The sequence below is a fragment of the Mustela putorius genome, unplaced genomic scaffold (genome assembly GCF_011764305.1).
Source record: "Mustela putorius furo isolate JIRA1106 unplaced genomic scaffold, ASM1176430v1.1 tig00003898_pilon_pilon_pilon, whole genome shotgun sequence".
Taxonomy (NCBI): Eukaryota; Metazoa; Chordata; class Mammalia; order Carnivora; family Mustelidae; genus Mustela; species Mustela putorius.
The window spans coordinates 21,994,112-22,012,427 of NW_025422047.1; the positions used below are offsets into that span (position 1 = coordinate 21,994,112).

General features: G+C 42.9%; 1 protein-coding gene across 2 annotated transcripts; it reads right to left on the reverse strand.

Annotated features, from left to right (window-relative positions):
• Positions 1–9,205: 9,205 nt before the first annotated feature.
• Positions 9,206–12,453, reverse strand: LOC101693455 (granzyme B). 2 transcript variants are annotated; one of them, XM_004755165.3, is made up of 5 exons: positions 12,257–12,450; positions 11,112–11,259; positions 10,528–10,663; positions 10,063–10,323; positions 9,206–9,482 (listed from the first exon to the last, which is right to left on the reverse strand). In XM_004755165.3, exons 1-5 carry the CDS (start codon positions 12,315–12,317, stop codon positions 9,312–9,314), a joined length of 777 nt encoding a protein of 258 aa, XP_004755222.1. In that variant the 5' UTR covers positions 12,318–12,450; the 3' UTR covers positions 9,206–9,311. The 2 variants fall into 2 exon arrangements, with proteins under 2 accessions (XP_004755222.1, XP_044923751.1); XM_045067816.1 differs by lacking the exon at positions 10,063–10,323 and having other exon boundaries at positions 12,257–12,453.
• Between the last annotated feature and the right edge of the window lie 5,863 nt (positions 12,454–18,316).

Here is an 18,316-nt window from a genome sequence, read left to right on the forward strand (position 1 = left end):
TGAAGGGGCATGGCTTTGAGGGTTACATGACCGCAGAGTATTTACCCCATGTCACAGAAGGGGGTGGTGTTGTGTATATTTGGTGCAGTGGGGCATTAGTTGAGGGCTGGAACTTAGGCTCAGCTTTCAGGCAGTGCCCACACTAATGGCAAAACCTTAGAGGTATGGCTGCTGGAAGCATCTTGTGAGGCAAGCTCAACACAAGGAAATCCTTGTTTATCAAGAAATCACATCTTCTATATGTGGCCTCCAAGCCAGCAATTTCTGAGTGTTGAAGAGTCTAGAAAGTCTTGGGCTTTGTGGATGCAGCAGGAGCCATGGTGGCCTGAAGAGAAGAGGTGATTCTCCATTTTTCCAGACGATGTGAACCTCTCTGGTTTTAGTTTGAGTCTGCATAGGTGGGAGCTTGCAGTCATGACAGAGATTGTCTCTGGCTTGTAGAACTGGGTGTGTGTTTAGAGTCACCCATTGCCTTTGGGCAATTGAATATTGTGGTTATTCATACCATTAGAATCTGTGCAATGACATTCTGATCTGTTACATCATAAAATATGTTCCATTTATTTATTTATTAAAAATTTAAAATATTAACATGTAATGTATTATTTGCCCCAGAAGTGCAGTTGTGAATCATCAGGCTTACACAATTCATAGCACTCACCATAGCACATACCCTCCCCATTGTCCATAACCCAGCCACCCTATCCCTACCCCCAACCTCCCAGCAACCCTCAGTTTGTTTCATGAGATTAAGAGTCTCTCATGGTTTGTCTCCCTCCTGGTCCCATTTCGTTTTATTTTTTTCCCTCCCTACCTCCCATGACCCCCTACGCTGCCTCTCAAATTCTTTATATCAGAGAGATCATATGATAATTGTCTTTCTCTGATTGTCTTATTTTGCTTAGCATGATACCCTTTAGTTCCATCCTTGTCATTGCAAACAGCAAGATTTCTGTTTTTTGATGGCTGCATAGTATCCTAGATATATATATATATATATATATATATATATAGAGAGAGAGAGAGAGAGAGAGATTGACATATATATGTCTATATATCTATATCTATATGTGTGTATATATATATATATATATATATATATGTCTATATATCAAATCTTCTTTATCCATTCATCTGTTAATGGACATCTAGGTTCTTTCCATAGATCATAGATTGGGTATTGTGGACATTGCTGCTATAAACATTGGGGTGCATGTACTCCTTCGGATCATTACATTTGTATCTTTAGGGTAGATACCCAGGAGTGCAATTGCTGGGTCATAGGGTAACTCTGTTTTCAACTTTTTGAGGAATCTCCATGCTGTTTTCCAGAGTGGCTGCACCTGCTTGCATTCCTACCAGCAGTGTAGGAGGGTTTCTCTTTCTTCACATCCTTGCCAATATCTGTCATTTCCTGACTTATTAATTTTAGCCATTCTGACTGGTGTGAGGTGGTATCTCACTGTGGTCTTGATTTGTATTTCCCTGATGCCGAGTGATGTTGAGCACTTTTTCATGTGTCTTTTGGCCATTTGGATGTCTTCCTTGCAGAAATATCTGTTCATGTCTTCTGCCCATTTCTTGATAGGATTGTTTGTTGTTTGGGTGTTGAGTTTGATAAGTTCTTTATAGATTTTGGGTACTAGCCTTTCATCTGGTATGTCATTTGCAAATATCTTCTCCCATTCTTGTGGGTGTCTTTTGGTTTTGTTGACTGTTTCCTTTGCTGTGCAGAAGCTTTTGATCTTGATGAAGTCCCAATAGTTCATTTTTGCCCTTGATTTCCTTGCTTTTGGCAATATTTGTAGGAAGAAGTTGCTGCAGCTGAGGTTGAAGAGGTTGCTGCCTGTGTTCCCCTCAAGGATTTTGATGGATTCCTGTCTCACAGTGAGGTCTTTCATCCATTTTGAGTCTATTTTTATGTGTGGTGTAAGGAAATGGTCCAGTATCATTCCTCTGCTTGGGGCTGTCCAATTTTCCCAACACCATTTATTGAAGAAATTTTTTCCCACTGGACATTCTTTCCTGCTTTGTTGCAGATTAGTTGACCATAGAATTGGGGTTCCATTTCTGGACTTTGTATTTTGTTCCATTGAGTTACGTGTCTGTTTTTGTGTCAGTACTGCATTGTTTTGATGATTACAGCTTTGTAATAGAGCTTGAAGTCTGGAATTTTGGTGCCTCCAACTTTGGTTTTCATTTTCAACATTCCTCTGGCTATTCAGGGTCTTTCCTGGTTCCATATAAATTTTAGGATTATTTGTTCTATATGGATGGTATTTTGATAGGGATTGTGTTAAATGGATATATTGCTTTAGGTAGCATAGACATTTTCACAGTATTTGTTCTTCCAATCCATGAGCATGGAACATTTTTTTCCATTTCTTTGTGTCTTCCTCAACTTCTTTCATGACTACTTTGTAGTTTTCTGAGTACAGATTCTTTGCCTGTTTGGTTAGGTTTATTCCTAGGTATCTTATTGTTTTGGCTGCAATTGTAATTGGGATCAACTCCTTAATTTCTCTTTCTTCTGTCTTGCTGTTGGTGTATAGAAATGCAACTGATTTCTGTGCATTGATTTTATATGCTGACCCTTTACTGAATTCCTGTATGAGTTCTAGGAGTTTTGGGGTGGAGTCTTTTGTGTTTTCCACATAAACTATCACATCATCTGCAAAGAGTCAGATTTGACTTTTTCTTTGCTGATTCAGGTGCTTTTAATTTCTTTTTGTTGTCTTATTGCTGAAGCTAGGATTTCTAGTACTATGTTGAATAGCAGTGGTGATAGTGGACAGCCCTGGTGTGTTCCTGACCTTAGGGGAAAAGCTTTCAGTTTTTCCCCTTTGAGGATGATATTCACTGTGGGCTTTTCATAGATGGCTTTGATGATATTGAGATAGGTTTCCTCAATGCCTGCACTGTGAAGAATTTTGATCAAGAAAGATGCTGTGCTTTGTCAAATGCTTTTTCAGCAACTATTGGGAGTATCATATGGTTCTTGTTCTTTCCTTTATTAATGTATTGTATCACATCGATTGATTTGCCAATGTTGAACCAAACTTGCAGCCCGGGAATAAATCATGCTTGGTCGTGGTGAATAATCCTTTTAATTACTGTTGGATCCTATTGGCTAATATTTGGTGAGAATTTTTGCATCTGTGTTCATCAAGAATATTGGTCTGTAATTCTCCTTTTGATGGGGTCTTTGTCTAGTTTTGGGATCAAGGTAATGCTGGCCTCATAAAATAAGTTTGGAAGTTTTCCTTCCATTTCTATTTTTTGGAACAGTTTCAGGAGAATAGGTATTAATTCCTCTTAAATATTGGTAGAATTCCCCTGGGAAGCTGTCTAGCCCTGGGCTATTGTTTGTTGGGATATGTTGATGACTGCTTCAATCTCCTTACTGGTTATGGGTCTGTTCAGGTTTTCTGTTTCTTCCTGGTTCAGTTGTGGTAGTTTATATGTCTCTAGGAATGCATCCATTTCTTCCAGATTGTCAAATTTTCTGGTGTATATTTGCTCATAATATGTTCTTATAAATGTTTGTATTTCTTTGGTGTTGATTGTGATTGCTTTTTCATTCATGACTTTATTAATTTGGGTCCTTTCTCTTTTCTTAAGTCTGGCCAGGGATTTCTCAATCTTATTAATTCTTTCAATGAACCAGCTCCCAGTTTCGTTGACTTGTTCTGCTGTTCTTTTGGTTTCTATATCATTGACTTCTGCTCTGATCTTTATTATTTCTCTTCTCCTTCTGAGTTTTGGTTTTCTTTGCATTTTTTTCTCCAGCTCCTTTAGGTATAGGGTTGGGTTATGTACTTGTGACCTTTCTTGTTTCTTGAGAAAGGCTTGTATTGCTATATACTCTCCTCTCAGGACTTCCTTTATTGTGTCCCAAAGATTTTGAACAGTTGTGTTTTCATTATCATTTGTTTCCATGAATTTTTAAAATTCTTCTTTAATTTCCTGGCTGGCCCACTCATTCTTTAGTAGGATGCTCTTTAGCCTCCATGTATTTGAGTTCTTTCCAACTTTCTACTTGTGGTTGAGTTCTAGTTTTAAAGCACTGTGGTCTGAAAATATACAGGGAATGATTCCAATCTTTTGGGACCAGTTGAGACCCAATTTGTGACCCAGGATGTGATCTCTTCTGGAGAATGTTCCATGTGCACTAGAGAAGAATGTGTATTCTGTTGTTTGGGGATGGAATGTTCTAAATATATATGTGATGTCCATCTGGTCCAGTTGTCATTTAAAGCCTTTATTTCCTTTTTGATCTTTTGGTTAGATGATCTGTCCATTTCATTGAGTGGGATGTTAAAGTTCCCTACTATTATTGTATTATTTTTGATGTTTCTTTTATTTTTTTAATTAATTGGTTTATATAATTGGCTGCTCCTGTGTTAGGGGCATAGATATTTAAAATTGTTAGATCTTGTTGGATAGACCCTTTAATTCTGACACAGTGTCTTTCCTCATCTCTTATGGTCTTTGGCTTAAAATCTAATTTCTCTGATATAAGGATTGCCACCCCAGCTTTCTTTTGACGTCCATTAGCAGGATAAATTGCTTTTCATCCCCTCACTTTAAATCTGGAGGTGTTTTGGGGTCTAAAATCAGTTTCTTGTAGACAGCATATCATTGGGTCTTTTTTTTTAATCCATTCTGATAACCTGTGTCTTTTGATTGGGGCACTCAACCCATTTACATTCAGGGTAGCTATTGAAAGATATGAATTTAGTGCTATCAGATTGCCTATAAGGTGACTATTATTGTATATTGTCTCTGTTCCTTTCTGGTCTGTTCCGTTTAGGCTCTCTCTTTTCTTAGAGGACCCCTTTTAATATTTCCTGTAGGGCTAGCTAAGTGTTTGCAATTCTTTTACTTTTTGTTTTTCTTGGAAGCTTTTTATCTCTTCTTCTATTTTCTTTTTTAAAAAAGGTTTTATTTATTTATTTGACAGACAGAGATCACAAGTAGACAGAGAGGCAGGCAGAGAGAGAGGAGGAAGCAGGCTCCCCACTGAGCAGAGAGCCTGATGCAGGGCTCGATCCCAGGACCCTGGTATCATGACCTGTGCCAAAGGCAGAGGCTTTAACCTACTGAACCACCCAGACCCCTCTCTCCTTCTATTTTCTTTCTTTTTTTTTTTTTTTAAAGATTTTATTTATTTACTTTACAGACAGAGATCACAAGTAGGCAGAGAGGCAGGCAGAGAGAGAAGGGAAGAAGCAGGCTCCCTGCCAAGCAGAGAGCAGGGCTTGATCCCAGAACCCTGAGATCATGGCCTGAGCCGAAGGCAGAGGCTTTAACCCACTGAGCCACCCAGACCCCTCTCTCCTTCTATTTTCAATGACGGTGTAGTTGGATATAGTATTCTTGGCTGCATATTTTTCTTGTTTAGTGATCTGAGTATATCATACCAGTCCTTTCTAGCCTGCCAGGTCTCTGAGACTTGTATGTTTTACTACTAGATGATGGGGTGTGGACCTATTTTTATTGATTTTGAAAATGGGTTCTTTGTGCCTCCTGGATTTTGATGCTTGTTCCCCTTGCCAAGTTAGGGAAATTCTCGGCTATAATTTGCTCCAATATACCTTCTGCCCCCTCTCTTTCTTCTTCTTCCAGGATCCCAGTTAACCTATATTGTTTTGTCTTATGCTATCAGTTATCTCTTGAATTCTCCCCTTGTGGTCCAGTAGTTGTTTGTTTCTCCTTTGCTCAGCTTCTTTATTCTCCATCATTCGATCTTCTATATCACTAATTTTCTCTTCTGCCTCATTTATGCTAGCAGTAGGAGCCTCCATTTTTTATTGTACCTCCTCAATAGCTTTTGTTTATTTCAACTTGATTAGATTTTAGTTATTTCCCCAGAAGGGATTTTTATTTCTCCAGAAAGTGATTCTCTAGTATCTCCCATGCTTTCTTTTCAAGCCCAGCTAGCATCTTGATAATCATTATTCCGAACTCTAGTTTTGACATATAATGTACATATTGATTAGGTCCCTAGCTATTGGTACTGCTCCTTGTTTTTTTTTTTTTTTTTTTTTTTTTTGTGGTGAATTTTTCTGCATTGTCATTTTATCCAGATAGGAATAGTTGAATGAGAGAGAAAAATACTAAAAGGGTAGCAGTGACCTCAGAAAAATATACACTAACTAAATCAGAAAAGACCTGAAACCAAGGAGACAAGAAAGGGGGGAAAGAGAAAAATATATATGTATATTAAAGTGGTGTATAGAACAGAGACACACACTTGATTTTATGTATATTTTGGTGTGTTAGAAGAAACTACCTCCCAAAATTTTAAAGAAAGAAAAACTTATATGTACAAAAATAAAGGTAAACATGATGAAGGGATCGACTATGACTGTAAAGATGAAACTTAAATAAGATTCTAAAAAGGGAATTGATAAGTTGTTTGGAAAAAGAAAAGAAAAACAAAAAGGACCATGACAGTGAAAACTTAAAAAAGATTTTAAAAAAGTATTGATAAGATAAAATAATTTAAAAATGTTATAATAAGGGAATGCCTGGGTGGCTCAGTGGGGTTAAAATAGTTTAAAAATGTTATAATAAGGGAGTGCCTGGGTGGCTCAGTGGGTTAAAGCCTCTGCCTTCAGCTCGGGTCATGACCTAGGGTCCTGGGATTGAGCCCCACATTGGGCTCTCTGCTCGGCAGGGTGCCTGCTTCCTCCTCTCTCTGCCTGCCTCTCTGCCTACTGGTGATCTCTGTTTGTCAAATAAATAAATAAAACATCTTTAAAAAATGTTATAATAGGAAAGAGGAAAATAAAAAAATAAGAAAAAAAATTAAAAAGATTTAATTTTGCAAGACTAAAGGATCATGGGGGAAAAAGCCATGAATTCTATGCATTTCTTTCCCCTAACTGTGGAGTTTCACAGTTCTCATTGATCGGTGAAGTTGGTCTTGACTTGATGTTGTTGCTGATCTCCGCAGGGAGAGGCCTGTTGCTTTTAAATGTATTTTCCTGAGGTACAATTGCACCACCCTTGCCAGGGGCCAGGCTAAGCAGTCTGCTTGGTTTTGTGCTCGGGAGCTTTTGTTCCCTGAACTCTTTCGTAGAGCTCTGGAGAATGGGGATGAAAATGGAAGCCTCCCAGTCTCCAGCCCAGAGGAGACAAGAGCTTGGGGCCCCACTCCTCAGAGAAAAGAGGTCAGTCATTCCCAGTCTCCCTGGTTTCCAGCTGTTCTCCGAGCTCACCTGGCCTGTGACCAATTGTTTCTATTTCTGGTGCACAGCCCCATTTGGAGTCTCCAAACCTAGCAGATTACTGCCTCACTCCTGTGCTGCTCCTCCCTGGAATTCTCCCTGGGGAGGAAGATGAGTCTCCCGGGTTCGTCCACTCATGGGGTCCTTGTTTGAAGAGCAGTGGCCTGGTTGTGACTTGGATCATAGTGTAAGGTAACCCTGAGCTGAGAGCTCACTCCTTGGCTCTGTCTTTGCAGCCGGCTTCCCACTCTGATACCTGGGAGCTCTGCTACTCAGACAGCCCTGGTCTTTTTGTTACCCTGCAGGTCCTGAGACCACACTGTCTCCACAAGGGCTTCACATCCTGCATAGCCTCTGGAGTGACGTCCCGCAGTGGAGCAGACCTCTAAAAGTTCCAATTTTGTGCTCCGCTGCTCTCTCACTTCCCTGGAGCTGGCCCCTCCCCTGAGGTCTATCTTTCTGTCACTTTGGATTCACTTCTCTGTGCGTCCCACTTTCCAGAAAGTGGTCAATTTTTTGTTCCTAGAATTGCTGCTCTTCCTCTCTTCTCTTTTCTCTTCAGTTTGTAGCTGTTCAAAATGTTTTGGTAACTATCTAGATGTGCTCCTGGGACATGATGATATTTGGGCCTCCTACTGTCTTCCATCTTGCTCCTTTCTCTATTTTATTTATTTTTATTAAAAAAAAGTTTTATGTATTTATTTGTGTGTGTGAGAGAGAGTCACATTTGTGAGTGAATGGGGGTGGGGGAATAGGGGCAGATGGAGAGGGAGAACTAGACTCCCCACTGGCTTGATCTCAGGATCTGGAGATCAAGACTTAAGCAGAAGGCAGATGCTTAACAGACTGAACCACCTAGGTGCCCCTTATACCTGTTACTTTTGAAGCAAATGAAAATAAGGCTGCCCTGTCCCTTAGGTGAAGAGCATGTTCTAGGAAACAAAGTTTAGTAACTTCATATCTAGGGACTAAATGACTAAAGTCCCATACACTGCTATTTCCAAGTCCCATACACTGCTGTTCTAGAGTCACATGCGATAACATTGATACAGCCTGTAATAAAAATAACTATAAATACTTGATTCGTGTGCATTTCCCACAGAGACGTAGGTCACATGGACTTGTGTGGAGGAGGGAGAAGGGTTTAGTTGGTTTAGGTGAAATTCAACAGTGTCAGGTTCACCTGGACTCAGGTGATAGAGCTTGCATTCTGTCCACTCAATACCTGGCACTTAGCAGGTGCTTAGTTAGCATTTGCTGGTTGGTTGATGGAAAAAATTTGTCCTTTTCAGTCCTACTGAACAGAGGAGCTCTTTTTAAATCAAAGGCTGATTTAGCCCAAGGTGACCAACAGGGAATCTCAGCCTAGAGGTTGGCAGTGACAAGAGGGACAGGTTGAGAGGGACTTAAGCTACTGAGTGACCCGGCAGCTAGTGGACCCTGACACATGGAAGGGGTTGAGCTGGCCTGGCCAGGTGACAGATGGGACCAAGACTTCTGTAGAGCCACCTGACCAGCCCTGTTCTCCATGGATGCTGTCTGGTGCTCTCAGGCCTTGTGACTGTGATACCCCTCTTGTAGGGCTACATCCTTGAGCTGTTGTCCTAGCCTGGGCCAGCTTGGTGTCCTAGCCTGGGCCAGCTTGGTGTCCAAGGCCCACAGTGTTTCCTTCCTCCCTTCCAGAGAACACAGAGGAAGGATGTAAGAAGTTCACCCTGAGCCCCAGGCATAGAGAGGTTCATGGTTTCTCCTGGTGGTACTCAGCTTTGGCGCTGGCAGAAGGGCAGGGTCTGAGAGACAGGTGCAGGTAAGCAGAAGCTGGAAAGAACTTTGCATGGGGTTGGGGGAAAGGGGTGGAGGATAAAGAAGAGAAAGCAGAAAATAGCAGAATTGTGTAATTGGCCTTGTAAGAATAGATTTGATGCTAGGGAATGAAGGTCAATGAATAAACAAGAAACCAGCCCTTCACATTCAGTTAAGAGACCTTTATTTGATGGCTGACATTCAGGTAAGACACATTTATTCCATTGCTGTTGCCTTCCCTGCCACCCTCTTGAGTGTGATTCTGGATCAGCTCTAGAGCAAATGGTCTGGCTCCTGTAAGTAGGGGCTTCTCATGGTTTTCTTTATCCAAGGCAGGAAAGGTGAGATTTTGGTGTAGACCCGGGGAGGTGTCCCATCATTTTGTCCATAGGACACAATGCCCTGGGCCACATTGTTACACACGAGAGGGCCTCCAGAGTCCCCCTGTGGACAGAGATAGGGAAGGAGTGAATCAGTTCTCCTGCTGCCCCCATTCTCCCCAGCCCCTCTGAGAAGACTGCCTTGTGTGAACCCCATAGGAGATGGGAGGACAGGACAGGGCCGGACCTTGTCAGTGCTTCACTTCACCCCAGGTGGCAGCTCCCTCTCCTTCCCTGGGTCCCAGGTCCTGTGCTGAAAGACTGCAGGCTGCACTCTCCTCTTTAGGTACCCAGAAGCCGGTGGGCAGGGCTGACACTCAGCATAGAGGCCAAGCCTGGTAACCCAGGTGGGGACCAGCTCTGAGGTGCCACCTGGTTTTCACTCCTGCATGCCCAAGGAGCAGAGGTTTCTAGCATTGGTGGCCCGACATGGGGCAGAGTGCGGCAATTTCAACCTGTAGGAGCACCTCATTTGAATACATCCTATACCCTCAGCAGACTCGCAGAGGGTCTGGGTTCCCCCTATCTCTAGCTGTTCCCCCTTCTTTCCTCACGAGAAAGATCACTGCTTGGGTCTCCAGATCCCAGGTCTTCCCCAAACACCCCTGCCCATAGACCCATGCTAAGCAGACACCCAATCTCACCCGAAAGGAAGACTTCTTTTCATCTGGGTTCCCCACGCACAGCTCAATGGTGCGGTCGTAATGCTTGGGATAGCGGGATTTGCACTTGCCATCGTCCTGCACTTCCAGCCTCACCTCCTGCAGAGTGTCTGGGTACATGCCTATCTTGGCCATCTTCCCCCAGCCGGCCACAGTGCACACCTGTCTTGGCCTCACCCGGTTCTTGTCCCTGGGCAGGCGGAGGGGCTTCACAGCTACAGTCTGCTTGGCCTCTCTCTCCAGCTGTTGGGAAGAGGCAAGAGAGTCCAGCTCAGCTAGTGGCCTTGGGGCCTGGATGCCCCGATGAGGCTGTACTGTCTTCTCTCTGCCCTGAGCTAGGGACACTGGCCAGGAAGCCAGGATGGAAGGAGGGAGGGGACAGGTCCCAGTGGGAGGAAGAACCAGTGTGGACCCAGGAAAACAAGGGCAGCAAAGAGGTTTCCTTACCAGCAGTAACATGATGTCGTTGGAGTAGTTCTTGGGATCATAGTCTGGGTGAGGGATGGCTGTTTTCACGGGGATGACCTGCTGGGTCGTTTCTGGTTTCATGATGTTGTGGGCCCCCAGGGTGACCTGGATGGAGCTACACAGAGGGCAGAGTGGGGTGTGGGAGTGTGGAATCACAGGATATAGCCCAGGGGCTGTGAAGGGCAGGTGGCAGTTGGGGTGGGCAGCGCTGGAGGTGATGGGGTAACAGAGGAAACAGGAGATTCCCAGGTTTGAGCTGTCTGTGCCTTCTGCTTCTCAGTGGCTGAGGTAGGATTCTGGAGCCATAGGTGACTGGGGTCAGTTACCCAGAGAAACATGTGAATGAGATGAGATTGCATTCTGATGCCAAAGCAGGTCCCAGCTCTTCTCTTACTCCAGCAATGCACCTGGTTCTGGCCTCCCCTCTCCCCACCACCAACCTGACCTCCCTCACCTACTTTCAGGAGTCCCCCGGCTCATGCATTCCTCAGAGTGCCCAGGGCAGAAGGCAGGGCTCCATGCCAGGGTTTTCAGGGCGGTACAGGCTCATGGTCGCTCCTTACCTCCCATAGCAGTGAGCAGCCGTCAGCACGAACTTCTTGTGTACCAGGAACCCACCACACTTTCTCCCCTTATTCTGATTCTGGATACGAAGATATGCCATGTAAGGCCGGGAATGGGGCTTGGCCTCATGTCCCCCGATGATCTCTCCTAAGGGAAAATTCTGTTCTGTTCCTGTGTACCCACTGAATGCACCAGGCCGGCACAGCCCGAATTTGGGAGAGCGTGGGAGGGGCCTCCACTCCCTCCCCTGGGAGTGGGAAAAAGACTGTGTCTCGGTCTGTGTGTGAATCTTTCTTCTACACATGATCAGAGAGGAGCATACCTGTCGTAGGGACAGAGACATCCTAGGGGATCCTGAGCAGTCCCTCTCTTGACTTTGCTTTGTTTCTAGCGAGTTTCTAAGGCCCCCATCATCCTGTGTTTAGGGCCCAAGTTTAGTTATATAGGTATTGTCTCACAAGGCCTGTTTCCATGGGACATGTAGTAAATACCTAGGTAAGTGTTGTTTGGCTGTGTGAGGGCAAGCCTCCCCAGGGAGCCTCCAGATGAAGGCTGATAGAGCCAGTGCTCCTAGGATTCTGGAAAGCAGAGAAGTTTATGTCTGCCAAGGTCCTGTTTGAAAAAGGGGAGCCGCTAACAGCCTGGGAAGAAAAGCAGAGTTGGAGAGAAGGATGAAGAGCCTTGGGATAGAGCCAAGGTAACAGCAGTCTTCTGGGGACCATGGTCCATTCCACAGTGGGGTCTGCTGAGCCTGGGCTTCTCTCCCAAGCAGATGCTGAGGGAAGTACCTGGCTCATCCCACAGGGAAGCCAGGTCTGCTCTGTCCTCTGCAGGGGGATTTATGATGTTCTCTTTTCCAGTTTCTCACCCTCTGCTATGTACTTCTAGGAAATCTCCATTTCCAGATGGCAAAGGCAGAGCCTGGGGAGGGGACAGTACCCACTGGCTTTTCTAGAAACTAGTCTTCTGCTCTGTCGTTTCTGCTGGTGGCTTACCCAGCACCCTACTTGAGAGTGGGAGGCAAGATGACAACAGGGTGCAGAATGTTCCTGGTGGATAGGTGGATCAGGGGTGTGCAGAAGGGCCAGGAGGGCTGTGCCCACTGGGAGGGGGTTGGGCCTTGGAGGGTGGGGTGGTCACTTACCTGCCTGGGCCCCAGAAGGCAGGCGAAAGGCCAGCAGGAACAGGAGCAGGAGTGGCTGCATCTTTCCCAGGAGGCTGCCCAGGTCGGGGCTACTGGCGCTTCCTCTGTGCTTTTAGCTCCCAGGAAAGGACGCGGGTGCAGATGGGCTCACTGACATTGAACTCCTCTCTGGTTTGTGGTGTTTCATCCTAGAAGGCTTTCTATGACAGCTTCCCTGCCCCCACCCCTCTGTCTGATGACGTTCTTGGGGTGGTTGTGTGAGAATTTTGCTGTGACCACATCAGAACCCACACAAGTTGACTCAGAGTAGACCACTTGTTCCAGCCCAGAACAGGACAGCGAGTGTACAAGGTGGGGACTGGAGGATGTGGTATCAGCCTGGAGGGTTTCTAGAGCCCAGAAACCTAAGTCCCCAGTGATAGGGCCACCACTGCCTCAGCTCCGTGCTGAGTCCATCAGGATGATTTCTTTAGCAGCTGTGTATTTAAGCTCCTTATCTGAATGATCCAACATACCAGAGATGTGTCTCCGTCTCTCAGAGAGCATGTCCGGTGGAGGAGACAGAAATAGCAACAACCAGGGTCCAGCATGGTCAGGGCCATGGTAGAGGGAGGCACAAGACAGTAAGAGAGCGTGACCACTATTTACTAAATCCATAGGGCAACCCCTTCATCACCCTGGCTTCTTTTCTAGGGATTTTAACATCTGTTTTAAAATTACAAATGCTCAGAGTCCACGTCTTTTGTCAATGCTTTTAACAAATGCCTTGCATTTGACACTTAGCTTATGTTAATGAACCATCTTGACCCTAGACATTGAATCCACTGGTTGACTGAAGCCTAGGTCATTCCTCCTTTGGGTAGACTGGACTCAGTCCTGTCTAAACCACCTAAAACGCATGAACTAAGCCTGGGGAAAGGTTGGTTCCCAAAAGAAGTTCCAATTACTAGATTGCCAATACCATGTGAAGTGGGAAAGTACACCGGGCAAGCAAAGACCAAGAGTTGTCCTTTTAGCATTCTCTGGCCTCTGCCCAGAGAGCCACACTTCTGAGATAGCAGGTTTGTCACATAATAGACTCAACTTTTACTAAGCAAACTGCTGTTGATCTCACTGCCATTGGATGTGAGGGGCCATTGTTTCTAAAAAGCTAAGCTCAGTTCTGTTTAAAGAACAGCTAAGTATCTCTAAGTAGGTAGAGTCTGGTGATACAAGTTTCCATCTCTACATTTTCTGTCCTTTACAGTTTTTCTGTGAGGAATATTATCTATCAGAATATGTAATTCTGGTGTAAATATTCTCCTTCTCAAATCAAGTATATTTATCAAACCTCTAATTTTTTGAAACTAGCTTGCCCAGTTGTGGACATTTAAAAAATAAAGGTATCTTTCTGATTATAATGGTAATACATGTCCATTGAGAAAATTTGGAAAGTAGGAAGGAAAAATGTCATTTATTTGCCTATCTCCTACAAACAGTTATCTAAGCAATATATTTATTTTTAAAAAGATTTATTTATTTATGAGAGAGAGAGCGAGAGAGAGCAAGCAACCAAGCAGGGGGAGGAACAGATGGGGAGGGAGAAAGAATCCCAAGCAGTCTCCAAGCTGAGCATGGAACCCATGGTGGGACTTGATCCTAAGACCCCAAGGTTACAACTTGAGCTGAAACTAAGAGTCCAGTGCTCAGCCAACTGAGCCACCCATGAGTCCCAGCAATGCATTTTAAATGTTTTTTGTTTGTTTGTTTTAACTTGACAGAGAGAGATCACAAGTAGGCAGAGAGGCAGGCGGGGGAGGAGGGGGGAGGCAGGCTCCCTGCTGAGCAGGGAGGCCGATGTGGGGCTCGATCCCAGGACCCTGAGACCATGACCTGAGCTGAAGGCGGAGACTTAACCCACTGAGCCACCCAGGCAACTCCAGCAATGCATTTTAAATACCTGGAATCATACTGTACATACAACATAGTTTTGTTTTATCCTCACTTTATCCCATAACTGAAGTGTTTTTGTCATGCCATTAATGACTATTAATTTCTCTTTCCTAGTTATTAAAAAATTTAGCAAGCAATTATTTTCTAAAATTGTTGGGACATTTCAAAAACAATTTAAGCAAAGAGAAAATTAAAATTACCTGATTTCCTTTTATAAAAAGATTTATTTCCGGGGCACCTGGGTGGCTCAGTGGGTTAGAGCCTCTGCCTTCAGCTTGGGTCATAGTCCCGGGGTTCTGGAATCGAGCCCCGCGTCGGGCTCTCTGTTTGGCGGGGAGCCTGCTTCCTCCTCTCTCTCTCTCTCTCTGCCTGCCTCTCTGCCTATTTGTGATCTCTGTCTGTCAGATAAATAAATAAAATATTTTAAAAAAAGATTTATTTCATTTTTATTTTAGAGAGATAGCAGAGGGGAGGGGCAGAGGGAGAGGGAAAGAGAATCCATGCTGTGTACGAGCTGTATGGGGCCTGATCTCACAACCCTCAGGTCACTACCTGAGCCAAAACCAAGAATCCAATGTTTAACTGACTGTGCCACCCAAGTGCCCCTACAATTATCTGATTTCTGGGGCGCCTGGGTGGCTCAATTAGTTAAGGTGGCTTAATGTCAGCCAGGGTCTTGATCTCAAAGTTTAAGCCCCACATTGGGCTCCACTCTGGGTGTGGAACCTACTAAAAAAATGATTTCTCATCATTCATTGATAGTCATCTTTAATGACTTGAAGTGTGATCTAAAATATTTTCCTCTCATATATATCTGCATTTATTTAAATTAAAAGAGGATTATGTTAAACATAAGGCTATGACCCACATAACAATTGAGGCGAATTTCACATAACTCACAATTCATTAAAGTGTACAGCCCAGTGGCATTTTGTACATTCCAAGTGTTGTGGGACTACCTCCTCTTTCTAGTTACAAATCTTTTTCATTACACCAGGACATCCATCCATTCCATCCACAACTTAATGTGTACTTAATAACTTTCACTTCTCCATTCCCCAACCCTGCTCTGTCCACTGGCAACCAGTAATCTTATTTCTGTCTCTATGGATTTGCATTCTGAATATTTTATATAAAAGGATCATGAGATATGTGGCCTGTTGTATCAGCTTCTATACAAGGGTTTCTATTTCTGCACATCCTTGTTTTTTTTTTTTTAAGATTTTTAAAATTTATTTGATAGACAGAGATCACAAGTAGGCAGTGAAGCAGGCAGAGATAGAGAGGGGGAAGCAGGCTCCCTGCTCAGCAGCGAGCCTAATGTGGGGCACGATCCCAGGACCCTGAGATCATGACCTGAGCTGAAGGCAGAGGCTTTAACCCACTGAACCACCCAGGCGCCCCTGCACATCCTTGTTAATACTTGTTATTTTTCATTTTTTTATTATAGCCATTCTAGTGTGTGGAGAGGTATCTTATGGTTTTGATTTATAGTTCTTTAATGACTAATTATGTTTAACATATTTAAAAAATTTTTTTTAAGATTTTATTTATTTGACAGAGATCACAAGTAGGCAGAGAGGCAGGCAGAGAGGGAGGAAGGGAAGCAGGCTCCCTGCTGAGCAGAGAGTCCAATGCAAGGCTTGATTCCAGGACCCTGGGATCATGACCTGAGCGGAAGACAGAGGCTTTAACCCACGGAGACACCCAGGCACCCCTATGTTTAACATCCTTACCTATGTTTGCTGGTCATTTGTATCTCTTCCTTGGAGGAATGTCAATTCAAGTCCTTTGCCCATTTCTTGACTGAGTTGTCTTTTTTTTTTTTTTTTAAGATTTTATTTATTTCTCTGAGAAAGTGAGAAGGAGAAAGAGATAGAGAGAAAGGGAGAGAAAGAATGAGCCAGAGAAAGGGAAAGAAGCAGTCTTTCTACTGAGAAGGGAGCCCAATGTGGGACTCGATTCCAGGACTCTGGGATCATGACCTGCGCTGAAGGCAGATCCTTAACCAACAGAGCCACCCACGTGCCCTAGTTGTTTATCTTTTTGTTGTTGAGTTATAAGAGTTCTTTGTCTATCCCAGATACTACACTTCTACCAGATACATAATTTACAAATACTTTCAATCATTCTGTAGATTGTATTTTCACTTTCTTGATACTATTCTTTAGTGTATGAATTTTAAAATTTTTATGAAGTCCAATTTATCTATTTTATCTTTTGTAGTTGGTGTTTTTGGTGTCAAATGTAAGAATCCAGTGTCCGATCAGAGGTCATGAAGATTTGCCATCTGTTTTCTTCTAAGAGTTTTATGGTTTAGCTTTTATATTTAGGCTGTTGATCCATTTTGTATATTATTATATATGGAATGAGGTAGGGGTTTAACTACATGCTTTTAATGTCATTATCTGGTTGTCCCAGCAACATTCATTGAAAATATCATTCTTTCTCCACTGTGCAGTCTTGGCACCCTTGTCAAAAATCAATTGGCCATGGGTGTTTGGGTTTATTTCTGGGCTCTCAGTTCTATTCCATTCATCTATATGTCTGTCCTTAAGTTGGAACCACACTAGTTTTGATTGCTGTAACTTCATAATATGTCCTGAAACCAAGAAGTCTGATCCTCCCACTTAGTTTTTCTTTTTTAATGTTGTTTTAGCTATATGGGACGCCTTGCAATTCCAGGTGAATTCTAGAATTGGCTCTTCCATTTCAGCAGAAAAGGTCTCTGGGATTTGGACAAAGATTGCTTTGACTCTGTAGATGACTCTGGGGAGTATCGCTATCTTAACAATATAGGCCTTCCAATCCAGGAACATGGGATGTATTTCCATTAAGTAGTTCTTCTTTAACTACTTTCAGTGGCATTTTGTAGTTTTTAGTGTATAATTTGTTCACCTCCTTGGTTAAATGTAGTTCTAGGTATTTTATTTTTTTGGATTCTATTGTAAGTGGAACTGTTTTTAGAATTTCCTTATTGATTGTTCATTGCTGGTGTATAGAAACAATTTTTTCTTCTTTCTCAAGTTTTCTTAGGCTATGTCTCAATGAACATGTGGCACTGAAGCTTAAAATACAATACCACTGGGGCACCTAAGTGGCTCAGTTGATTGTCTATCTTTTGATTTTGGCTCAGGTCATGATCTCAGGGTCCTGAGATTGAGCCCCATGCCAGGCTCTGTGTACAGTTGGGAATCTGCTTGAGACTCTCTCTCCCTCTTCCTCTGCCTCTGTGCCCTAACACTCTCTTTTTCTCTTAAATAAATCAATCTTAAAAAATATATATAATACCACTTACAGCTGCTCAAGAAAAGAGAAATACTGTGATATAAATCTCTCAAAACCTGTATGGACTTACTTTCTGTTTAAGATGAACATAACTGAATTGTTTTGGCATTCTTGAAATATCAATATTATCGTGATGGAGAACATTTTAGTGGTTTCTCCTTGTCAGGGATGTGAGGGTGAGGGAGGGAGGTGGGTGTAGCTATAAAAATACAACTGGAGGAATCCTTGTGATGATAGAACTGTTCTGTTCTTTGCCTGCATTAGTGTTACATATCAGTAACCCAGTGAAGATATTGTACTATAGTTGTGCAAGATGTTACCCTTGGCTTAACCAGATCAAGTGTCTATGAGATATTGCTGTATTATTTTTTCCATGTGAATTACATGTGAATCCACAATTACCTCAAAGTAAAAAGATTGTTTTTTACAAAAATTGAAAATACAAAAAAGAGACAACAGATCTTATACCCTGCAATTTGTTGAATTCATTTTATTAACTTCTATTCAGCTCAACACCCACCCCATGTTGTTATTGTCACAAATTACACCTCTATACATGTGTGCTCATTAACATAGCTGGGATCTGATTCCAAAGTCTGTGATCTTATCCAGAGCTCTATAAATGTCATCATATATGTATATGTATGGACATAAACATTTATGTATGCTTACATTTCCCTGGTGGTTTAGTGCCTAGGATATATTTATATGTGCCTGTGTATACAGTTGTATATACATGTGTGTATATACATATATATATATATACTGTATGTTTTTGTTTCATTTTTTTCTTTCTGAGCATGATTTTTGTACCTATTTGTTTCAGGAGGAAGGATCTTT

Coding starts and splice junctions, on each gene's coding strand:
- LOC101693455 (XM_004755165.3), bottom strand. CDS start 12,317: ATGCAGCCACTCCTGCTCCTGTTCCTGCTGGCCTTTCGCCTGCCTTCT. Junction 10,324..10,527: donor ACGACATCATGTTACTGCTG/GTAAGGAAACCT, acceptor TCTTCCCAACAG/CTGGAGAGAGAGGCCAAGCA. Junction 9,483..10,062: donor AAAAGAAGTCTTCCTTTCGG/GTGAGATTGGGT, acceptor CTCTGTCCACAG/GGGGACTCTGGAGGCCCTCT.